This window comes from Cricetulus griseus, chromosome 7 (assembly GCF_003668045.3).
Source record: "Cricetulus griseus strain 17A/GY chromosome 7, alternate assembly CriGri-PICRH-1.0, whole genome shotgun sequence".
Taxonomy (NCBI): Eukaryota; Metazoa; Chordata; class Mammalia; order Rodentia; family Cricetidae; genus Cricetulus; species Cricetulus griseus.
In genome coordinates this window covers 64,461,579-64,487,536 of record NC_048600.1, presented here as the reverse complement: position 1 = coordinate 64,487,536, position 25,958 = coordinate 64,461,579, and the positions used below count along the sequence as shown (strand labels likewise).

Here is a 25,958-nt window from a genome sequence, read left to right as displayed (position 1 = left end):
GAGAAGCCACTGAAGGAATTTAAGCAAGGAGTGACATGGCTGTATAAAATTTTAAGAAAATTCTGGATACTGCAAATTCTGGATACTGATAGTAGTTAAGAAAAAAATCAGAGACCAAAAAAAGGGGGGGTGGGGGTGGGGGCGGGGACAACAGCTGCCTATCGGAGGCTCTGAAAATGATAAATACATATTAAACAAATAAACTTTAAGGAACAGATAATAGGTGGAGTTTCAGAGAAGTAAGTAAGTATGACTCCTAATTCTGTCTAAATAATTAGAAGAATGGACAGTGATGATATTTACTGGGTTGGGAATACTACACAGCAATGGTAATAGACTGGGAGATGAAAACAGAACTAAAACTCCACTTGGGACCAATCATTTGGAAACACTTTATGATATTTAAGTAAAGACAGTAAGTAGAATTAAACATATAAATCTAGAATCTACAACTCAGCTAAGGCCAAGTCAAACCATACAAAAAGAGGATAACAGGAAGTACACAGGAACGAAAAAAGAACTGCCTTCAGAGAGTTTAATTAGTAGTACTAGAGATCAAATCTAGAGCCTTATGTGTGCTAGACAAATGTTCTATACTCAGGGCTACATTCCTAACCCCACTTTTTGGGACAAGGTATATTGCTCAGGGTAGTCTTGAACTTGCAGTTCTCTTGCATTAGCTGACATTAATCACACATGTGTGCTACATACCTTTCCTTAAAAGAAAAAAATATTATTGGATATTAAGCGCCATTGAGTTTTGCTTAGAGTTTATGATCTCAAACCTCAGCTGGATTATTCTAAGGTTCCTTGCCACCACACCCCACTCCCCATGCTAGCATTCAGCTGCCTTGGCAATAGGAAACTTAGAAATGGAAAAAAGAAAGAGAAAGGAAGGAATGAAGGAAGGAAGGAAGGAAAGAAAAAAGGAAAGAAGGAAGCCAGTCATCAGTCCATGCCTCATCCATGATGGTTGTTTTTGCCAAGGAGATCTAGAATAGAGAAATAAGGGATGGATACATAGGAAGAATAAGAATCACATTAGAAGTCAAGAAGAGGCAGAAACTCATTCTGTCCAGTGGGACCAGGGAAACAGTTCAATGAACACTAAGTCTGAACCACAATAGAGTGGTAAGGAAGGTACCTCTGAAAGAATAAGACTTGCCAAGCAACTTAGTGACTACACAGTAAATTATTTTATGTTCATGAACCTAGATCTGTTTAGGAAAACAAAGGCAACTGCATCTCCTGAACTCATAGATCAAATAGACCCTGAGAAACAGCATGGTCTCTACACAGTCCTAAATACAGCATGCCACTAGAGACAAACAGAATCTCAGACACTGGGAAAATAGGGAACTTCTTCAAAGGAGGAAAAGAAAAATAGGAAGCAGATTCATTTGCTGTGAGCAGAGGGGAAAGGGTGGGATTTTACATTAAAAGACAAATTCACCCAACAGCTCACTAACAAGTGTACCTACCCCTCACCCCTCTGGTCCCCAGAGACAACCAACTTCTGTTTTTAGCTCTTCTGGGGGGCCAACCTTCACAGTTCTAAAAAGACAGCAGCCATTATTTCTTTGTTTGTCAACTTTACACAGCACCTGTGGATTTGTGATTGTCACAAAACAGGGTTTAATTCACTTATTCCTCTAAATTTGTTTTGATTTTATTATTTCTTTGCTTTTCTGTGTGGTTAACCCTTTCTAATGTCTGCAACCCTGTGAGATGGTAACACTGGATCCCTTAGAGCTATCTAATGTGTTTGTCATCTACTTATATATACTTAGGTCACAAACACCGACTTTTGGCTCTGAGTTTGTATTAATCCCCCATGTTTAATCACCAGAGTATTTCTACACAGTGAAAAACAAACACAACTAAAATAAACGTTACCACCATCCTATAAATACATAGAAAAGTTGAGTCCTTGCACTTGGATCTCATTTCCCTTTCCAGGACTCAAAATCATATCCTAGATTAGCTTGCTTTACATCTGGACCAGTGTTAGCTGTTCTTAGAGTAGTTATTTTACTTAAGAGAAGCAGACTCTTTCAACATATTCTTGGTACCTGCTCCTGCTAACCAAACCTTGAAGTTATCCTGCTCTTACTGAAGTGCAGAATAAACTTAAAGGGATGGGTGTAAAATTCAGTAGTAGAGTACTTGTCTAACATGGACATGGTCCTGGGCTCAAGGCCAAACACTGCAAAATAACCAAATTCCCAGATATTTCTTCCTCAGTCATCCCTTTCAGGCAGTAAGTACCCCCTTTGTCCCCATGAACACTCACTTTCATCTTTTCTAAAATATTAGTTGTTCCGTGTGAGGGTGACATGTCACCGTATTCATGTAGAGGTGAGAGGACAGCTGTGTGAAGCTGGTTCTCTCTGACTACTTTTATTTGGGTTTTAGGGATCAAACTCGGGTTGTCATATTTGTACAGCAACTGCTTTCAGCCATCTACATCACCAGCCTACTTCCTCCCCTTTTCAATGCAAACTAATAATTTGTGTTTGTTCTAGAGCTCATACTCAAGGCACAAACATTTCATCGAGCTCTACTCATGGACCTGCAACAATTTGATTTAATTCAGAGAAATGCCATTGATGAGCTAATCAATACAACCCCCTTTTATTTTTCATATTACCTTGAGTCCTCGTCCACTGTAAACGAACTTAACTCAGCCATAGTTCAAACACTTTGTATTTATTTTTGTAGCACACATAGAGCTTTAATAATGTCCTCTTTTATGGCTGTGTAACACTCCACTGAGTGGATGTATCATAATTTATTAAACTCACTTGGGAAGCAACACAAAGAGGTGGTTAGAGTATGGGCACTGCCATCAAGCAGGCCTACCTCAAGCCCCAGCCCTGCCCAATTTCCGAGGCCACAGTGTTCTGCCTCTCTCTCTTTAATCCACCTAGCACTAATTGCTCAGTACCACTCTACTATGTTCCAAATATCATATGCATCGCTGAATATACAAGAGTGGACACAAGAGACCAGCTCCCTGCCCTTAGAAACAAAGGAAATAGATACATAATTTCAGTTGTGTTAAGTGCTATAAAGAAAACAGGCACCAAATGAAAGACTGAAGTGCCTTGAATTCCCCAAGCACAGAGAGGGTAAGAGTACCACCTGCAGCTCTTAGAAAGATTAAACACAATCAGCGTGAAACATCAGCACTACTTGTGGAACACTGCATACACCCAACACATGTTACCTACATTATTGTCTGGGTAAACTGAGAGCACTAACATACCCCCACCCACGAGTCAGTATAAATCTTAGGCATTTTCAAGGGTAGCACTCTACAAAGAATTTTGATCTACGATGTTTTTAATGTCCATTCTCTGTCTTTGTGTTTGCGTTTCCTTTTCCATTCTTTTTTTTTTTTTGAGGCATTTTTTTATTATTTTTAATTACTCATATTTACATATTCCTTTTCCATTCTTAAACACTCTGAGTATACTTCTAAAGATTCGCTTAACATTCCTATCTGCAATCCTGTTCATCTGGTTATAGATTCTATTTTTCTGCTTCTTCATAGGCCTGGTGATTCTGGACTGGATGACAGTTTCAGATTTTAAGGTTTTTGGAGATATATGTTAAGGCATTCCTTTAAATATCACCCTGCCATTTTGGAACAAACTACATGGTCTCAATCAGTCAGATTCTTTATAGGTTTGCTTTTAAGCTTCAATGGGGAGAGGGTCCCAGGACAGCTCTGCCCTTAGGAGTAATCTGGCCTCACTACATACAAGCTCCTGTTCACCAGAAGGGCTTTCTACTCTGATGAATGAGAACCTCATGGATTCCCAGCCTCCAGTAACTTCATGCAGGTCAGTGCCCAGACTCAAGGAAGGTCCCCTGCAGCATTACCTCTGCTCTCTGTGCCCCACTCCTCCTCTCCAACACTGCCTCACGCTCCCAGAGCTCTGGCTCATGAGTACATGAGACTATCTGCCTGCATCTGGGCTGCTTGTCTCTGAACTGCAGCCTGGAAATTCCATAGCAGACAGTGGTGGGGTTGCCTTACCTTTCTGTTCTCTCAGGGACCCACAGCCTGTGCTGCCTACTAACCTTATCTAAAACTGCTGCTCACAGGCTGTCCAGTTTTCTGATCTCTTAAGGTTGGAGAGGGAACCAGTGCCAGCTGATCTACTACAGTCTGAAGAGGAAGTTTTCAGATTTGACTTCAAGCCCCTTTGTGGCTCTCTCTGTATGTCCAGCTGGCCTTGAACTCAGAGAACTGCCTGCCACCTGAGTGATAAGACTAAAATTGTGTGCCAACACACCCAACTAAACAAATCTCATTTTAAGAACGAAACCTTTCTACACCATAAGTTTAAATATTTTTCATTTTAAGTTCAATACAGTACAATGATGGAGTCCTACTCTGTCCACCCGGGCTCTACCCTCTCCTACTATCCTGCTGTCAGCTTCACCAGCACACAAAGTACCACAATATTAAACACGATTACATATTTGAATCACTTCCTAGTCTCAAGCACAACCTTACTAACTTGGTTCAAATGAAGATGATAAGGGACAACTTAGCATCCAAAGCATCAGTTATAATACAGTCCTCAATGGGGAAATATGGTAATTTTCTTAAAGGGGCCAGAGAGAAACGTATCACAGGTCCTGTAGGCTGTTCATATCAAACAAGCTCTGCAAGTACAGCATGAAAGCAGCTACTGATGCTAGGTAACACATAGGCATAACTGTATTCTAACAGAATGCTCTGGAAACCCTGCTTCAGAACAAAATCCACCTGCAAACCACAGAAAGCCTTCAGTCTTTCAGAATGTGGTGCGTAAGCTGTGCTACCCAGCCTAGGCTGACCTTGTCAATGAGATGACCCAACGTTCTTTCAGGTCGGTATTTATACACATGTCCTTTTTGTGCACGAACAGAGCTTTCACTGCACAAGCACAGAGTAGGCTTTTAAGTTCTTTTTGATGGTATTTGAAGGGTTCTTTCTGTTTTACTCAAAATGACCTCCAACAATAGGAAAGCTGCATTATTAAACTTATGGAAAATAATAAATGCCTAGTGCACAAAAAACTTAAGGATAAAAAAACAAAGGGTAACAATCTAGACAAACTCAATGGCTACATTGTATAAATGGGTCAAGAGTGCTATACTTAAAACAACAACAAAAAACTAGACACGAAGACCCTCCCATCCCACTGACATTAATATAATTGGACCACTAAACCTGCCTTTTCATGAATTATTTAAAGGATGAAGTGTACACCACACATACACTTCATATATATATATATATATATATATATATATATATATTATATATATATATATATATATTTCAAAAACTATTTTGCTATGGAGCCAAGCTGGTTTTGAACTCTTAATCTTGCTACAGCCCTGAGTAAGTGCTTACTACACACACACACACACACACACACACACACACGACTTTTCTGTTCCACTCCTCTAAAAATATTTTAAAGTAAGTTTAAATTACATGGAGGGTATGTGCACATGACTGCAGCTGCCCATGAAAGCCAGAGGAACTGCAGTCACAGGCAGCTGTAAGTAGCCCACTAAGGGTTCTGGGAACCAAACTCAGGTCTTCTGCAAGTAGTACACTCTCTTAACCACTGAGACATCTCTCTAGTCCCATCTCTTCTGTTTTAAATAAAACTTAACTACTCCAAACTGCCTACAAGTGATTTCTGATTGTCAAAATTCAAATTTACCTAGAAATTAAAGATTTGGTATATTAAAATTTTTGAATTGTTTAATTAAAAAACACAAAGCAAATACTAACAATATTTAAGGACTTGTTGCTATAAATGTGTACGTACACAGAGTCTTTCATTGTGAATGATTTAAAAAGAACAATATTCACTGAGTGGTGGTGGCAAATGCCTTTAATCCCAGCACTCAGGAGGCAGAGGCAAGCCTATCTCTGTGACTTTGAGGCCAGCCTGGTCTACAGAGCGAGTTTCAGGACAGGCTCCTAGCTCCAAAACAAAACAAACAAACAAAAAGAACAATAATCTTGGGTCAGGATACAGCTCAGTGATAAAGTGCTTGGCAAGCATAGGTGATGCCATGAGTTTAGCCACTAGCACTACCAAAAGAAAATTGAACAATATTCTCTTTAAAGAGTATATTCTGGAAGGTTTCTTAAAAGATCTGTCTTATTCTTTCAGTCACACCTTGTTTCAGGTGAGAGGATCTTAGAAGACATTAGTCTATTCTTACCAGTGAAGGATTTCTTTTATAACATTCAAAATGAAGTTGTGCAGTTCTTTCATCTCTTACAACTTGTAATCAAAATTAACTATAAACTAAAAGTGTGTATGGCCTCTATGAAGTATGATTGAGCCTCCCTACATTCAGATGCAACCTAGTATTGGCCTGGGCAAAGTCAGGAGAACTTACCAGCTGTGTCATTCGACATGGGAGGGCCATGACAGTTGACATGTTATGTCATGGCTGAAACTTATCTTCATGAACAACCCTCAAAGAAGGCAATGCGTCTTAATTCTTAATTAATATGTAAATAAGTACATTCATCTTTAACAAAAAGTTAAAACTTTTTGTTTTAACTTCACCCTATCACCTTATACATTGAGACTTTAGGAATCCTGACCATGTCATCCAACATATCAGTTAAATATGTTGTTGTTTTTTATTCACTAGCATAGCAAAGACTTTCACCATGTAAGAAAGAGCAGGAGGAAAAAGTAGAGGCAGCAAGTAGGGAAACATGTGTCAGACACTTTTCTCTAACAGAAACAGAAATAGGAAGGTAGCATGTTGGGAGCCTGGTAAGGGGGGTGGGTGATTCTAGATTTTTTTCCCCTAACATTTATATGCTAATAGAAATCATCCAAAAGTGAAGGGGAAAATATACCATGTAAAATACTGTCTACACTATAAAGTTGAATACAAATATACAAATATAACACCCCCCACACATGTTCTTCTTGCCGAGCAATTTAATTATTTCAGCACTGTCTTCAAAGCCTTCAGCTCTTCTGAGTTTTCTTTCTCAATGTTCAGAGCACCTGCTCCCAGGATCATATGTACCTTTTCTGTAACTATTGTGACATCTCTATGTCTGGTGGCCTTCCTGTGCTAATATCAACTCTAGTGTTACATGATCTCTGTCACCTTCTGTTTTTATGTCAGTCTCCTTCACTGCTCATGAAAATTCCTAAATCCAACTCCAGATCTGCTAAAGGAAGCACCAGGGTTCCAACAGGACCACAATTTTAAACATAAAAACCTAAGATTAAAAACACTTTAAAAACTGGGTTGTAACTCTACCATCAGCAAGGTATCAGTAAGGTTTAATACTTGGCAAAGCTGTTCTCTAAGCTTTTAACACCCCATCCTGAAATTTAGTGTACAAGGCATAAAGTGACCAATGCCAAACTCTTGCTGCCAGCAATCTGCATACATACTAATTACATCATCACCACAGGCCTTTCTCCTTCCCCAACCCCCACTCTGGGCTCAAACAAAAAGCCAGTGTGCATGCACATAAAGCACATTTACAATGTCTGTGCCACACACTATCTAGGTCTGCTCTGCAAAGAGATTAGTGTGCCTAATTCAAAGCTGACCATTACAGCAAGCAGCAAAAAAGCAACTATGATCTGTTCATAAATGTTAGTACACACTCCTTCAAAACTCCATTTCTAAAAATGAGTACTTTATCAGGTAAAATGTAAATGTTAGCCCAGAACAAAGAGCATCTCCACTTACTGATACATTTTGTTCAATAAAGAATATTTGTTTCAAAGTATACTTGTTTAGGAAGTATTTTACAAAGTACAATGGTAACATTTTTACAAAATGCACTTTTAAAATAGCAAAGCTTCTCAGGAAAAACAAAGCCAATGTATCATTTATAAAGATAGGACAAGTAAAACTCAGTAATTCATACATGCCTAACTGTGCAACTCATACTATCTGAAAAGAGCACTGCAAAATAACAAGGCTTTCTAACTTCACACATCAAGCTACAGATACAGAGCTAGCCATTATTCTAAGCATTAGGAAAACTGTAAAGCTCTTTGATCTTTTAAAATAGGTATCATTGTTTTGTTTTGGGGACCAGGGTCTCACACCATAGCCCAGGCTGTCCTGTGACAACTATGGAGCATCAATCTTCGGGCAATTCTACTGCTGGGATAACAGGCATCCATACACCATCACACCTAGTTTTAAATGGTTTTCTTAAACATGAATAATTTTACCAGTCTTCTACCACAGTCTTCTTTTAAAAACACATTACTGAGTTTTGAGTGCACAAGCAGAATGTCACCTTGGAGTCTGTATAAATTCACAGGTGTGGAAACAACTTACAGGTAGACTACCTGGAAAAAGAGCTTCTCTGAATGGGAGTTTCATAAAGATGCCTTTAACAGCTTTACTGCCCTCCTTTTTCACCAGGGTTTTTAATGGTGCTTGGCAAAGTGGGTTTCAATCAGCACTTGCTAGACTGAAAGACCACATGGGTGAAGACCATTTGTCCAAAGTTTGACTGAAGCCACCCACAGGGTCCCACCATCATCACCCTGAGAAATCCTGGAACAATTCTCATGTAGTAAGGGCAGGAGATATGGCTCAGCAGTTAAGGGCAGCTGTTGGTTTTGCAGAGGACAAGGGCTTGGTTGCCAGCACCCACAGATGGCTCTTTACTCCAGTTCCAGGGGATCCAACACTCTTGTCTGGTCTGGGGGTGACGGACTACTCCCACAATGCACACAAACATACAGGCAAAATATCCACACATAAAAATAAATAAATAAATAAATAAAGATACAATAATGACACCTCTTTTCCACAGGAGAGGCAAATACATTATCAGTCTCTTTTTGTGGATAAGAAATGAAGCCACTAGGCAGGATTATGTTGCACATATCACACAGTATATGTGCAGCACAGGTCTGATATGTAGCCCTCAACCTCACAATGCCATTTCCCCAGTAACAGGATAAGACACCTTTCAGTTCTTGAAGCCCCTAAGCATTCTCCAAGATGGGGCTTAATTTGGAGGTGACAGACAAGCAAGAGATAGTAGTAGCACATGAAACACTTTGGAGTCCAGCGTCTTAAGTGAGGGCGGTGGTCTTGGGATGCCTGGGCGAACCAAGCCCCAAGTGCAAACCACAGGTTTCGCAACATTATGAAGTTCTTGCTGCAGAGGAGCTAGCCTGTCTCTTCCTCTTCCTCCCTTCCACATGACCCTCACAGTTCTTTGCCCCACCAGAAAATAGTATAGCATTGTTACCGCCATAGTTTGGCAACATTACATGTCCCAACCACAGTGACTGGCACAGAGCAGGCAGCAAATATTTATTGAGTGGAGCAAAGACAAAAACTGTTTCTATGGTCAAGTAGGACCCTTAAGTGCTGCTTCTAACCTAGTGGGAAGAAATACACCATAAGCATTTGCTCATTGGTGTAAAATGAACATTTAAAAGCCCAGTCTAAAAATACAGGTAGGAGTAAAATCTTATGTGACCCTCACTCCCAGACAGTATGTAAAAAACAAAAACAAAACAACAAGCAAGCAAACAAACAAAAAACCTGCTTATTATGTGTTATACAAGTCTAGAGCTGGGGGGGCATATTATTTTTTAATATTTTAGACTATAAAAGCAAAACATTATTACCCTAAAGAGTGCCTAGATTAGGTCATCAGAACACGAATAGCATTTGGTTTTTAAACCCTCTCAACGTTCTAAAGGTGAGAGTGTAGAGAAGATAGGAGACATTTTCCCAAAGTTCTGCCTGCCAAAGTCCCCCCCCCAAAAAAAATACACTCCAAAGAGAAACGTGGCCTTTAAACACTACCAGTAATCAACCGATACAAGTTTTACATTAAATCATTAGCTATGCACAGACCGAATACACTGGGTCGGCGTGGGGGTCGGGTGGGGAGGGGGACGACGAGGACACGGGGACTGGGAAGGGAGGTGAGGCTACATCAAATGGCTTCAAAGACGATTCCTGACCATTTTACCACTTTCCCTCTGGGTAGGTACCGGTGAACGAAGACTTGGATACTAGTTCAGCTACTCTCGCGTTCTTTATAGTGTGAAAATCCCCAGCGTCTCATGACAGCAAAACTACCGGGGCCAGAGAAAGCCAAAAGCAACAGGGACCCTCCTCCTCTTAGCCACTAAAGAAAAACCGGCACGTTTTGACGTTCCGGGCGGAGGAGGGGGGCAGGGAGACGGGGGGCTCTCATCCCTCGAGATTCACTGCAGTGATAAATCCGTGGGATTTCGAGCACAAACCTGCGGGTTCCAAAATACAGGTTAAGCATCTCGTCCACCATGAAGTAGCTCTGCGCCCCTGCACCACCTCCTTTGTCTCAACTGTCCCTGCAAACTCGCATTCCAATGCCCTCCAGTAAACAAGCTACCTAAATGAAAAAGAGGGGGACGTTCTAAGTCTTTTTTTAAATTTCATTTTAGGGGAGAGATGCAGCAGGCTTTCTGGAGCCTCTTTCCCTAGCGGGGAGCAGCAGGCCAGGTTCCAAAGCGCGGGGACCCCGATTCCCTAAGCTGGCGGCCAAACCGCGCGCAGACACCGGGCCACGCCGCCCCCGCGCTCTCCGCCCCCCGCCCGGCCTCCGGCTCCGGCCCCAGTCTCACCTCCGTGGATGGGCAGCGGTGCCAGCACCTGGCCGCGGACCTCGGCCTTGGGCGAGTCGAGCCCGTAGCGCCCGCGGTCGATGCGGAACGTGAGCGGGGTGCCGCGGCCGGGCTCCTGCACCGTCACGTTGATGAGCGCCGTGTAGTACTCCTGGCTCGCGTTGTCCGCCCGCGTCGGCCACAGGCTGCAGGTCAGCAGTGCCAGAGCCGCGAGCCGGGCCGGGCCCGCCGCGCCGCGCCGCTCATCGTCCCTCCGGCCGCCGCCGCCGCCGCTGCCGCCGCTCGCGGGGGCTCGGGCCGCGCTGAGAGGCGGGCGCGCGGCCTGGGGGCGGGGCGCGCGCGCGCGCGCGACGCCTCGGCACCAGCACGGCCCTCCTCGGCGCCGCGGCCCCGCCGCTCGCCGCTCTCACGTCCGCGCCGGCGCGCGGGTACGCGCCCGTGGCTCCCTGAGGAGAAGATGGCGTGTCAGGCTGCGTGCTGTCTCTTCAGGGCAGCTCGACCGCCGAGGGACCAGGCCTGTGGACAGGGAGGCCGAGAGGACTCGGGGAGGATGGAAAGCAGTGGTCCCGACTGCCTCAGGGCAGCGATGCCGCCTAAGGCGCGTGCCCGCTGACGCCCGGTCCCCACTCCAGCCGAGCGGCAACGCGCAAGCCCGGAGCGCAAGCCCGACCACCGCGCATGCGCGCTAGGCTCTGCCTACTCCCGCCCTCCCGCACGAGGGCCAGGGCGGTCCAGTCACCTGCTTGCTGGCAGTGAGCTCCGTGAACCGTCCCGGGCTTCATAGCCATTACGACCTGGATCCGTGAAGCTTTCCAAGGACCTGTAGAGATGTTAGAGATACGACTATAAAATAAGCCAGCTAAACGTTTTAAATTAAATGTCTTTGAGAAACAACATTCCCACTGGGTCGGTTGCATATTGTATAATAATTGACATCGGTTGGGAGGTGTCATTGTGTTTTGGGGCCCTGGAGACCTGGACCCGGTAGAGGCATCTAAGTGGTTAGAAAGATCCTTTAGAGACAGATGCAAACCTCATAAGGTTGGTACTATGGTTTCTTCCCCCTCAGGATACCCAAATCCACAGATGCTCGCTTCCTTTCTGTAAAATGGTACAGTACTTGCAGCATTTAACAAGGGCTCTGCTCTGTTTCTCCTGTAGCTGGGCCTCTCTGCACAGGATGAAGTGTTCTACAGTACCCATTCTCAGGCCTAAGACCCTGGAGTTGTCTGCCCAGACAGTCGCAGGCTATATTTAGGGCTTTCTCTAATAAGAATCTCCTCTGCCCCTCCCATTTGTGCTCTGTCCTCTCTTTGTTAAAAAATGCTTATGGCCCCTAGTTCTTGCCCTTACGAGGGTCTTGTGTGTGTGTGTGTGTGTGTGTGTGTGTGTGCGCGCTCAGGAAACCGGCAGGAGGTAATTCTGCAGAGTTCCATAGACACCACCCTATTAAATCAGGCCAGAAGGGGACACTCCAATTCATCTCTCTCAGCTGTTGTGAGTTTATTAAGGAAAAAATTTATTTGAGAGTACTTTTTTCTGATTTTATTTTTTTATTTGAATTAGAAACAAGATTGTTTTACATGACAATCCCAGTTCTGCTTTACTCCCTCCCCTACAACCCCCCTCAACAAAAATCCTACCTATCACATATCCTTTCTGCTCCCCCTGGATGGTGAGACCTTCCAAAAGGGGGCTCATCAGAGTCTATCGTATCCTTTGGGATAGGACCTAGGCCCATCCCGTGTGTCTTGGCTCATGGAGTATTCCTCTATGTGGAATGGGCTCCCAAAGTCCACACCTATGCTAGGGATAAGTACTGAACTACTACAGGAGGTCCCGTAGATTTCTGAGGTTTCCTCACTGAAACCCATGTTCCTGGGGTCTGGATCAGTCCCATGCTGGTTTCCCAGCTATCAGTCTGGGAATGTTCAGGTCAGCTGTTTCTGTGCGTTTCACCAGCCTAGTCTGGACCCCTTTGCTCTTCACTCGTCCTTCTCTGCAACTGGGTTCCAGTTCAGTTCAGTGATTAGTTGTGGGTGTCTGCTTTTGAGAGTACTTTTTAAGAATGTATTTTAAAACAATTCATGTGTTGCCCAGCAGTGGTGACTCCCACCTTTAATCCCAGCACTTGTGAGGCAGAGGCAGGCGGATCTCTCTGAGTTCGAGGCCAGTCTGGTCTACAGAGCAAGTTCCGTAACAGCCAGAGCTACACAGAGAAACCCTGTCCTGAAAAACTTTTAAAAAATGTATGTTTGTGTGCTTGCATGAGTTTATGTGCACCACATACATGCTGGTGCCCATGGAGGTCAGAAGAGGGAAATGGATCCCCTGGAACTGGAGTTACAGACAGTTGTGAGCTGCCATGTGAATGCTGGGAATGAAAATCCATGTCTTTTGCAAGAGCAGTATGAGCTTTTAAACACTGTGCTGAGCCAACTTTCCAGTCCTCCAGGGTGCCTGTAACTTTCCCCTGACAGTCACTGAGAGGCAACCCCCCCCTCCGTTGTTTTTTGTTTGGGACAGGGTCTTGCTATATAGCCCTGCTGGCCTGAAACTCACTATATAGATCAGGCTGTCCTCAAATTCACAGATGCCCTCCCGTCTCTCCCTCTGAAGTGCTGAGCTGTGTGCTACCACATCTAGTTATGACCTCCACTTTAAGAGGAGGTCTTAGGGTCTCTCTGGCCTCTATCAAGGCCAGCCTGATTTACAGAGCAAGTTCCAGGATAGGCTCCAAAACTATACAGAGTAACCCTGTCTCAAAAAACAAACAGGAGAAGAAGAAGAAGAAGAAGAAGAAGAAGAAGAAGAAGAAGAAGAAGAAGAAGAAGAAGAAGAAGAAGAAAGAGGAGGTCTTGATGCCTTAGTAGACACCAGCATCTAAGGTGATGTTAAGAGCCCTTTGTTCTGGATGGTATCATTGTCTTGGACTTCACTATAATAGGGACACAAAGTTACCTTATTTTAAAATAGTAAAACACACACACACACACACACACACACACACACACACACACACACACACACTACACACACCAGCATCTTAACACTTTAAGAGTGCACAGTTAGTGGCACTAAATGCTCACTCTTGTGGAACCATCACCATTATTTATCTATAGAACACTTGTCATCTCCCAAAATGAAGCTGTACTCACCAAACAACTCCAAATTCTTCATGTTTTCAACCTCTGGCAACCGCCCTTCCATCATCTCTCTGGATTGGACCGCTGTAGCCTCTCATTGAAATGGAACTACCCAGTATTTTTTCTTCTACCATCTTCAAGATTCATCCATGTTGTCACATGTGTCACACGTGTTCCTTCTCCATTAAGGCTGAACAATGTCTTGATTTACTTTCATTTGTTACTGATGGCCACCTGAGTTGCTTCCAGTTTAGCTATTCCCAAGAAAGGGGGTTGTCAACATAGGTGTGTGCCTGCTTTAGGTTTCTCTGTGTATGTACTCAGAAGTGAAATTTCTAGACCGATCTGTCATTTTTTGCTGCTTTTTTTGTGAGGCTGGGTCACTCATACTATGTCCCACAGCAGCTGTACCATTTTACATAGCCACCAACAGTGTGCCAGGGTTCCACTCGCTCTGCATCCTCACCAACACCTGTTTTCTCTTTTATTTTCTTTTAACAGCAGCCATTGGAGTGGATGTGATATGGTATCTCCTTGGGGTTTTTTATTTGCTTTCTTATTGATTAGTGATGTGTCAAGCATCTCTCTATGTACTCACCCCTAAAAATTAAGGTAAAGATGAGTTAATTAAAAGTATAAAGTAAGGACTGGGGATGTAGCTCAATTGCTAGAATGCTTGCCCAGCATGCATAAGGCCCTGGTGCAATTTTCAGCTCACATAAACCAAGTATAGTGCTATATGCCTGGAATCCCAGCAGTCAAAGGAGATGGTGGCAAAGGATCAAGTCATCCTCAGTTACATAGTGAGTTCAAGGCCATCAAGGCAATCCTGGGATACATGAGATCCTGTCATAAAAACAAAAGGTATGAAGGTATTTAGTAAATAAGAGCACCACATTTGGGGTACTTGAGTGTGGCAGGTCTCCTGGAGGACATGGACTGAGGTCTGAATAGAGCTGCAGTTGCCTGTGAGTGAGTTGCCCTCGTGTCCACCTTGACAGGGTCATCTCTCTGTCTTCACCAAGCACCACTCTCCTCTGTCTCTGCAAGCCTGTTCACATGCCTCTCATCCACTTTCCCAGTTCATAAGAACTCCTATATCACCTGTATATCTCAGCTCAGAGTCTCCTCTTCCCAGAGTGCCACTGAGATCTCAGCTATCAACTTCCAAGGTTCCAGACTCCACTAAGGGCTTCAGTCTGTCAGGATCTGATCTGTACCTCAGAACAGTGTCTACTTCTTCAGGATCATGGACACAGATCCTGTGTTTAAGGCTTATTGAATAGTGCTTGGGGGACTCCAGGGGTTAAAGCCTCAGCATGGTCCCAGGGGCAGTGCTGAAACTCTCAAAGGGTTGTCCTGTCTTTCCCTCCTCCTCTTCTGCTCCCTACTCCTCCCTCTTCTCTTCCTCCATCTCCTCTTTCATATCTGACCTTTTCTTGTGCTTTCTTGTTTATTAAATTTTCTTTTTCTTGTCTGTTTGTTTGCTTTGGGGGATGGGATTTCTCTGTAGAACAGCCCTGGATATCCTGAAACTCACAGGCTGCTCTTGAACTCACAGAGATCTGCTTGCCTCTGTTCACTGAGTGCTAGGAATCAAGGCACGTGCCACCACGCCCTCTGGTCTATTTTCTTAAATTTTCTGAATGATCCCCATTGATCCTGCAAGACCCTGCTCTTATTTTGTTAGTGCTATGTTTACTTCTATCTGTGATTCCCACTCTCATTTCCTGCCCACAGACACCCATTCTAATGTACTTAATGCGTCTCTGTGTTTTTTTCCCCAAGATGTGTGTTTTCTAATATCATGTACTTTTAAATTGTTAAATACTACCAGGTTATGAATATCTTCTGTCTTTCAGTCTCTTTATTCAGTACTACACTGGGTTTTTAGCTTTATATTTATTAATGTTTATGTTGAAAAGTAATATCCAGGGACTGGGAAGATGGCTCTGGGGTGAAGTGGTGACTGTGAGTCTAAGTTCTGATCCCCAGAGCTCACAAAAAGCCAGATACATTACCACATGTCTGTAATGCCAGAATTCCTATAGGAAAAGGGCAGGTGGAGATAGGAAAATACCCAGAAGAGACCTTGCCTGAAACAAAGTTGAAGGCAAGGACAGACATCCATACACGTACCGTGGCATGAACACATCCACCACACAGACAGTGAAAATGCGCGTGCGCGCGCGCGCGCGCGCGCGCACACACACACACACACACACACACACACACACACACAGCACACAAAGATCTTTTAAAAAGGAAAGTGTAGAAATCTTGTGTGTACACCCAACAAATGTTTCCAAGGTAAAAGCACCTTTGTAATAACTATCTAGAACAATACAGAACATCACTAACACCACTGAAAATCTTGGCCTCCTCAATGACAAGCACCCTGGTATTCTGATTTCTGTAGCCATAGATTAGTTTGATTTACACAAATGGAACCATACAACACATACTCTTTGGTGTCTGGTTTCTTTTCTTTTCTTGTTTAGATTATTTATTTTTATTTTGTGTGCATTGGTAAACACTGCATATATATCTGTGTGAGGGCATCAGATGCCCTGGAACTGGAGTTACAGACAATTGTGAGTTGCCATGTAGGTGCTGGGAATTGGATCCAGGTCCTCTGGGAGAGAAGTCACCACCCTTAACTGATGAACCATCTCTCCAGTCACTGGCTTCTTAATGTTATGGATGAAATTCTTATTTATTTATTTATTTTTTATTTTATTAATTCAAATTAGGATCAAGCTTGCGTCACATGACAATCCCTTCTCCCTCTCCCTCCCCTCCCCCCAACATCCCACCTGCCCCTAGCCATCCCCCCTCCACTCCCCAGGCAGGGTAAGGCCCTCAAAAGGGGCTCCCCAAAGTCTATCACATCATGGATGAAATTCTTTTTACTTCATTTTAATTTAATCAGTCATAGTTATTTTTTATTTTCTGTGTAGTATTCCACTATTGATTTATCCATTTTTCTACTGATGAGCACTGTTATTGATTTTTCTCTTGGGACTATGACAAACAGAGGCGTTAAGAAACCTGTATGTTTGCTATGCTGCTGCCTCCTTGTTGTCCTCCTCTCCTCATGCTACTGGACTTTGAGCCTGTAACCTTACATTCAGGACAATGGCTCTACTACTAAGCTTTGTATACAGCTCATTTCTATGGCTTGAATATTTATTCCCAAGTATTTATTTATTGGCGACTTAATCCCTAAAGTCATTTGTTGATGGTATTTGGAGGTAATTGGGTCAGGAGGGTGCAGGCTCATGAATAGATTGATCCATTTATGGATTTGTGGAGTAATGGGCCAATGAGTTATTGAGGAGTGACTTAGTTATCAAAGCAAGTACTCTCTAGTTTGCTGTCTCTGCCCTGCCACGAGGTGCCTTCTACTATAATAGGGTATAGCAAGGCGGCCCTCGACAAATGTTGGGGCCATGGTCCTGGAACTCTCAGCTTCCAGAGCCATAATCCAAATTTGCATCTACCCTTTATCAATCACCCAGACTCAGATAATGTGTTATAGCAACAGAAAACAGACAGTGTCAGCATGTTTGGGTCTTGCCTACTTGCATCACTGAAAGTGTGAGCTTTAGAACCAAGACAAGGGATGCACTTAGCTTTGGAATAAGTGCCACTGTCTTTTCTTAGCTGCCTTCCCTGGCCCCCCATTTGAATCTCTCTTTTCTGTCTCTATGTTGATGCCTCCACTGTTGCTACTGATCACATCCTATCCCCAAGCGGTGACCATGGATAAATTGTTACAGAAACTGATCCAATGCTGTGGAGCATGCTGTGCTGGAGGTGTGTCTTGTGAGTCCTCCAATCCTCAGAATGCTACAGGTGGTCTATAATCCTATCCTAGAGCTGTGTAGGGACTGCTTCTAGTGCTATTCACCTCAGATTCCCTCTCTCCTCCTTGGGAATGATGTGACCAGCTGTGTCCTTTTCATAAAATGGCTCTACAGGGACAGGCTCTAGGGTCCCAGAGTCCTGTCTTTGGGTCATCAGATCCAACACACAGTGTTTTAGTTGCTTTTGTATTGCAGTGACAAAACACGATGACCAAAGTAACTTACAGAAGGAAACATTTACTAGGAGGTCACAATTCCAGAGGACTGGAGTCCGTGATCATCATGGCGGGGAGCATGGCAGCAGACAGGTGGGTATGTTGCTAGAGCACTAACTGAGAGCTTACATCTTTATCAGAAAGTAGAAAGCAGAGAGAACTAACTAGGAGTGATGTGGGCTTTTGAAGCCTGAAAGCCCACCCCACAGTGACACACCTCCTCCAATGAGGCCACATTTCTTGACACTTCCCAAACAGTTCTACTAACTAGTGACCAAGTATTGAAATATTATGAACCCACAGGGGCCATTCTCATTCATTTTAGCCAGGTGTGATGGCTTACAGTCGTAATCTCAGTACTCAGGAGGCTTAGGCAGGAGAATGGCTCAAGGTATAAAGGTTCTAGTCCAGAGAGGATGATAGAGTGAGATTTTGTTTCAAATAAAGTACTTCTTTTTTTTTTTTGAGATAGTCTCCTGTAGGCCAGGGTGGCCAGGAATTCATTATGTAGCTGAAAATGATCTTAAAGTTCTAATCTTCCTGCTTCTATCCCTAACCACAAAGAAAAAGAAAGCATGTGGGGGAGAAAAGAGAAAAGAAGGGAAGGGATGGAGGGATCTTAAAAAATTATTTGAGTAATAGTTAAGTGAAATATGAACATAGTGAAAATCTGAAAATGAGTTTTTAGAAGTTGAAATATAGGACATACTGATAGAAAAGAAGAGGAGTGTGAGAAAGACACCCAGGTCTGGGTTCACATCAACCGTGCACTAGAGCCCGTTGTTACGTATTCATAAATTTAGAGAGCCAATTGTTGAACCACTGGTACTGTGAAATTGACCATGATATTGGGGTAATATTGGGGGTGTTCTCAGGACTCTACATACTCCCCTTTTCCCTCTTTCTCTAGTTCTTCCTTATTTTTCAGGATGATTTATATCAATACCAGTGGTTCACATAAGTGTTTGGTCACAGGTCTGCTGCATAGTGTCTACTTGTCCCTTTGACTTAGGTCAGCATCTCTGTATAAAGCAGAGATGAAGTTCCTGACCCCTCTAATTTTAACAGCTGCTCATCTGGTAATGGGCATCTGCAACTGTAGCCACTACTCAGCACACTTCCTCATGACTTACTTGTTGCTGGGAAGACAAGGACTTTGGAAAGATCTAGTCATGGTCAGGTGAGTCTGAGGTCCTGCTCTCACACAGACATCCCTGGAATAAGCCAACTTGAGTGCATGGGCGTTCAGGTAGACCAGCATCCAGCACACTTGGTTACCTGGTACCACCCTGCTGGCAGGACACAACAACATAGAAAATCCACAACATATCTGTGTCAGCAGTTGTTGTGGAATGCTGTCTTCCAAGTATAACAGCCATTACCATCTTAGTCAGAGCAGCTGTGATCACAAGAGACCAAGGTCACAAATGTTGACTTCCCTCATAAAAGGAATGTGGAGCTCTCTGCGTCTACAGAGTGAGTTCCAGAACATAGAGACACCCTGTCCTGAAAAAGCAAAACAAACAAAGAAGATAGGCTCTCTAGACTGACAATCTTCAATAAGGGTCTTGGGGAGGATCCGGTGTGATCTTGGCTATACAAATAATGCAAAGGTTACCAGGGTATTAACTACCTTTGGGCTCAGTCTTCTGGGCAGATGAAAGGTTATGCATCCCTTCCTTTGAAAACAACAACAACAAAACCCACAAAAAACTCCAGAACTGTATGTTTAACATACCTGGATCTCCCATTGCTTATCTGTGAGCACAAGAACCTTCCACAAAGGAAGGGGGAGCAAGGGTCATGAGACCCTCACCTTCCACTCAGCCATTCCAAGTCTTGCACCTTTCTCCCTGTACTATGTAATTCTGTGCAGCTGCATGTGGTATCGGGAGATGCTGGAGTTCATTGAGTGTGGAAAGTTAACTTAAGGGGGGACTTCAACTACATAGCGATAACTTCTGCATCCATGCTTTGGTGAGACTTTAATGACATTGCTGTTTTGGAGTCACCCACACTCCTCTAAGTAATCTTTCATTCCTACTCTTTCTGTGAGTAACACCTCACTTTCTCTCCTTCTGTGGTGACCCCTCACTCTCCTTTTGTGAGTGACCCCTCACTTGTGCTCCTTCTGTGGGTGACTTGTCACTCATATGTCTGTAAGCAAGTTCAATAAACGCATTGCTTCACCAAGCTAGACTTGAGTGAAGTTGTTTCTTCACTCAAGTGGAGTTGTTTCTTTGGTTTGCTGTTGGTGCTTAATGTAGTGGGGAAATTTTTGTTTATGCTTTCCCAAGAAAAGTTTGCACAACAGCGATTCCTTCCAAAATTTAATGTTACTTAGAAAGAATAGCCAATATGAGAAAAACGCTTTTTAAAAAGCTTTTTAAATAGCACCTGTGTTCTCGCTACTTGAATTTAGCCATGGTTATTACCCTTTGGTCATAAATGCTCTATCTTTACATTCTTTCATATTTTGCCTGAATTATTTGATGATAGTCCATTTCCAACACTATAGAAATACTTGAGGAGGGGACCTTTATAAAGAGGTGGGGTTTATTCAGCTCACAGTTCTAGGCCAGCAGATCCTGTCTCCTAAAAATATGGGTGGCTTTTGAAGAGTAACACCCAGTGTTGACCTCTGGCTGCCACGTGCACACATGCACATGCTTCCCCAACATACACATGAGCGTGCTCTCACATGCGTGCACCCACCCACTCCCACACTCAAAGAAGTAGATGGTTTTCCTGAGTCTTGAAGCTTGTCTCCTGCAGGACTACACCACTCAAAATTTACCAAGAAACATACTGAGTTCTTCAATTACTTTGTTAACAACACAAGTGCATTGATTTTCTTTTCATGTCTAAATACTGAAACTATGTGATGATTACTCTAACCTTCCTAATTTTCATATACCAAGAACCTCAAAAAAATGGAAGTGGTCAGACCCCCCCCCCTTACCTCGCAGGGAACAGACTAGAGGAAGGAAGCTGGCTTTCCTCCTTTTGCTGCTAGACTCTTTTAAGGGAAGCCATATGGCCGAATGCATAGAGAGAAGACCTGTCACACTGACCATACCCACAAGCCCAGGGCTCACAGACCATATTGTGATACAGTGGCCTTGGGGTCAGGTGAGATGATAGTTTAAAAACTTCTATAGATAAGGTGGACTGTGGTGGCACATACCTTTAATCCCAGCACTTGGGAAGCAGAGGCAGGCAGATCTCTGTGAGTTCGAGGCCAGCCTGGTCTACAAAGCTACACAGAAACCCTTGAAAAAACAAAAACAACAGCAACAACAAAAACCCCAAAACTTCTATAAACAGATGGACTTCGATATAACTCAGTTGGTAGAGTGCTCACCTAGCATGCAGAAAGCCCTAAGCTTAATCACTATCACCTCATAAATTATGCAGGGTGGTACACACCTGTAATCCCAGCATCTGAGAGGCAGAGTCAAAGGACCAAGAAGTCAAGATCTGCATAGGAAGTTTGAGGTCATATTTGGAGCCTGTTGTATGTTACAGAGCAGAATTTAATTTTCCAGAGGATACTTGGATGAGGAGATCAAAGCCTAGAGAAGTAATGTCTTTTCTCCATAGACAAGGCTAAAGTAGAGGCCAAGGACACAAACCTAATCCTGGCTGATCCCAGGTCCCTCCTGCATCTCACCACCAGGTTGGCGCCAGGCTCAAGATTCAGATGAACTCTGTGTTTCCTTGCATTTGGCTCAGTCCAGGAAGCTAGAGACTTGAAACTGAGCTCTGTCCAGGAATTTGAGTGGGTCCTGAGCCTGATCCCTCCCCTGGGATGCTGAGCTGGGATGATCTGCCAGGGTGGCTGCCCTTTTAGCAGAATCGAAGGTATCACTTTGCCCTTTGTCAAGATCCCTTTGGTTGGAATGATGAATGATTGAGTCACAAAAAGCTGAGAGAGCAAGTAGGTGACAGCTGGCTGGAGCCAGCCTGGACCAGCTGGCCCTCTTGTCGGACCACTGGCAGTCAGACTGACTTGAAGTGGACATCCTTAGGGTTATAATGGCTCCTTCACCAGGAGATTTATTGTACCCAAGGGGCCTTCAGCATGTAAACAAGAGCAACAGATTTGGTCAACAATAGAGAAAAACGATTGTTTGGGGAAGCTACCCAGATGCTCTTCTGCTTAAAGGGAAGGTGGTCAGACTGGCTTCAGAAAGGATAGGACACCCTTACCTGGACCTCGACACCTGAGCAGCTGGATTCTTGGAGCAACTTCGTTAGGATACTGCTGCTCGGCTAAGTCATCAATATGTTCCTCCAGGCTTTGCATCAGATTCTCTATCTGAGCCAGGTGCTCACACCTGGAGTATAGACACACAAGACACATTGACCACAACCCTTGTCCAGGGAGCATCTGATGGCAGAGAAGTAGCCCTACTGGGGCTAGCATGGCTCAACAGGAATGTACCAAACAATGGCAGCCTTTATCTGATGCAGACAGATTGGCACAATCTCCCTGGTCTCACTTTTTGCTAGGTGAAATCTGGCCACTTCCTTCCAGAAGTAGAAGTGGGGATATGAAGGTCTCTCTTCAGACATGTCATCTGTCGTGGCTTAAATGTCACCCCTAAAAACTCATGTTGAAACTTAATCTCCAAAGTTGTATGTTGATAATACTTGGCACATTTGGGAGGTAATTTGGAAGGGGCTCCTGTGATTGCATTGGTAATGAGAAAGAGACCTAAGCTTGCAGGCTTCTGGCTTTCCATGTGACATCCTATGCTGTTTGGGGACTCTGTGGTGTCCCAACCAGCATGACCCTCCCTAGATACCAAGCTGGTACAAGGGACTTCCCAGCATCCATTTACGAGGCTTTTAAAATCTGGGTTCTTGAATGGGCAGTGGTGGCACATGCCTTTAATCCCAGCACTCAGGAGGTGGAGGCAGGTGGACAGGGGGATATCTATGAGTCTGAGGCTAGCCCAGCCTACAGAGCAAGTTCCAGGACACTCAGAGTTACCAACATGCACACACACAGGTTTGGTTCTTGTGATCAAACTCAGGTCTTTGTGCTTGCCTGAAAAGCATTTTACTTAGTAATCATCTCCTCAGCCTCTGATTCTAGTTTTTTGAAACAGGGTCTCTAGTAGCTCAGGCTGACCTTGAATTTTCAATGTAGTCAAAGCTGATCCTGAACCACTGTTCCTCCTACATCCCCCTCCCACAGGCTAGAATTACAGACCTGTGCCATCATATATGTCTACAAACTATTCCCTGTAAATTTCCTGATGTGTAGTATTCAGTTATAGCATGGGAAACCATATTGAGACATCATCCAGGAAGGGGACCACGTCATTTCCAGGTCACTTATGCTCAATGGAGAGTCTGATGCTTGGGACCATGAAGCGCTTTCATAACCAGCAGCCTAGAGATTTGGGAGGGACAGGACAGTATGAGCTGCCAGTCGCAGCTGATGCCAGAGTCCAGGCTGCCACCAAACCAACATTCCAACACAAGAACAAACAAACACAGTGCACGAGCATGTTGATTACAGCTTTGCTATAAGGACAAAAAGTTGGAAATAAGATCGTTTGTCTGTGAGGAAAATTATGGTGCAACAAATTTGAAGATGATTAGAGGCTATTAATACATCACGAAGCTGGGGAAACACAGAGAGTCCTTCTGATATTCTGTTGAGTGCAAAAGTGGAATGCAAAATACCTAGTTGCCATTGCATTGGGTAAGTCCACACATGTGAACCAGCACTGGAAGGGAACCAGCAAACAAAAATAGTTGCACTTATTTTGGGAGGATTATAAGTGACTTTTCAGTTGCCTTGTTTTCATTTTCTCAAAATATATTCTGTTTTGCAATGGTAAACGGTGATCTCCTGATGACTTGTCAAGAGGCACCAGGAGAACCTAATGAGAGTAGTCAGATTGCAGAAGGAAGAACCAAAGGTAGGGGGAATATATAACTACTGCTGAAGTTTGAGGCTGCCAGAGTCAGGTGATGGCCCCAAGTGACATCCTCCTCCATAGACATGTATTATAGTCTACTAGGCCATTCTAACAAGCTCCTCTAAATTGGATGGCCTAAATGACAAATGTTTTATCTTTGTGTGTGTACATGAGTCTGAGTATGTGCACGCCTCAGACATGAGGGTCAGAGGACAATCTTAGGTGTTGGTCCTTGCAATCCATATTATCCAGAGTTCTCTAAATATATATTTTCAGGTGTATTAGTGCTTGGCTGCATGTATTTCTGTGCATGTGCATGCCTGGTGTCTAAGTAGGCCAGAAAAGAGTGTTGGATTCCCTGGAACTGGAGTTACAGATGGTTGTGAACTGCCATGTAGTAACTTGGGATTGAACCTGGGTCTGCTGGAACAGCAGCCAGGACTTTTAATTGTGATTCTGAACCTCCAAATCACCAAGGGACCCAAGTCGGGGAACTTATGGGGCAGGATAAGGGGAGTGTCTAGTACCCCCCCTCCGCAACAGTCTCAGGCCATAACAACCAGTTGACCAATCAACACAGGACAGGTCAGCCAAGCCTGGAACCTCACCAATCCCAAGAATATTGCGTACCCCTAGACACTCCCCTTACGCTTAGGGTGAGGAGGCATACTTTAGTCCACAACACTGAAGTCTCTCTGATAGTCTCCATATATTGGCTGGTTCTTGCTGCATCTCTTCGAGGGAAAAAAGAAACATAAATTTGGTTTGACTGTCTTTACTTCTGTTAAAGGAAAATCTACCATCATTTCTGTACATGGAATGTGAATGCTAGAAGTGTTCCTGCAATAAAACCCTTGTGAAAAACTGTATCCATTTGGTGTCCAGTGTCTTTACTAAAGGGAGAAGGCAAGAGGCCACAGCATCTGCTGGAGTTGTGATTGGATACTAAATCTGCCAGTTTTTTTTGCCTGGGAGAGTTGTAAGGATTGAGGGACATATCTTCCCAGTGAAACACATGCTTTGTAGGGTAAGACTTTCCTAATAAAGAAGGGTGGGATGAGGTATCCAAATCTGCTTAGACATAGGGGGAATATCCCTCAAGAAACTTTCTGTGGAAGATAAAGGCCCATGAGGGGCATCAAGAGATTGCCTGGGGATCAAGGTGTCAGATACTGTTGGAGGGTCACCTGGTGCTCACCATAATCCCTTCTCCCATGCTGATTCTGCTTTATAGGCTCTAGGAGATAAAACTTGCATTCATTTTTCCTGAATGAGCATCCATCTACCTCTTCACCCAACACAACTTTATAAAGCAATGACTCTGGGTGTGTAGAGCATATCAGCAAGAAATCAAAGATGCCCACCCTCGTGGTACATGTTATTCCCTGCAAAGTTGTACTTCATGCACAGTTAGGAGGGGAGCTTTGCTCTTGTCTCATCTCCTCCTTCCTCCAGACCACTTGGAAACCAAGCATCGTGATCAGCAACTTGTTGATTTGAGAAGCAGTGGGAGGGTGGCTATGCTACTCCTCTGTGCTTCTGTTAAGGTGTCTCCACAGAGACTTGACTAAGGGAAAAGTTGCTCTGAGTTTGGGCAGCATCGATCCACAGGCTACAGGCCCAGATGAAGTAGGGGGGCAGGAGAAAGGCTTCAGGGTAGGAGAGTCATTCTCTCTCATCCCTCTCCTGCTCTCCTTCCTTTCCCTCCCCTCCACTTCCTGTCTGCTCTACCACACCTTTCCTATCTCATCTCCATGGACTGACACTTCTGAAACCATGAGCCAAAATAAATCTTCCCTTCTTGAGGTTGCTTCTTGGGTGTTCTTGTTACCCAAGACAGTCTGGCTAATGCGGAAGCTGTGAACTCAGAAGGTGAAGAGGCAAGGGAGAAGGTTCATGAGTTCTCTTAGCATAGATGCTGACCCAGCCCCCCTCTTCTCCTCTTCTCGATCTAAATCACTGTGTGAAAGATTTCCTGATAATTGCATCAAAATGCAGCTCTGACTGATATAAGTGGATTAAAAGGGAATAAATTAAAAGGAGAGAGATTCACTGAGCCTAGAATCTGGTTTCTGTCATCTGGAGACTTCCCACACTGCTTAAGACACCTAGATTAAGCCTGTCTAGA

The 25,958-nt window shown here is 43.9% G+C and overlaps 1 protein-coding gene across 1 annotated transcript in view; it reads right to left on the bottom strand.

Annotated features, from left to right (window-relative positions):
- Rnf130 (ring finger protein 130) overlaps positions 1-25,958 on the bottom strand; it is a 127,818-nt gene that overhangs the window by 78,054 nt on the left and 23,806 nt on the right. Inside the window, exons 2-4 of the mRNA XM_035448109.1 lie at positions 22,104-22,231; positions 11,362-11,481; positions 10,662-11,066 (exon numbers count right to left, since the gene is read on the bottom strand). Of these exons, the coding sequence (XP_035304000.1) occupies positions 10,662-11,066; positions 11,362-11,481; positions 22,104-22,231 (653 nt within the window). The remainder of the gene's footprint in view (positions 1-10,661; positions 11,067-11,361; positions 11,482-22,103; positions 22,232-25,958) is intronic.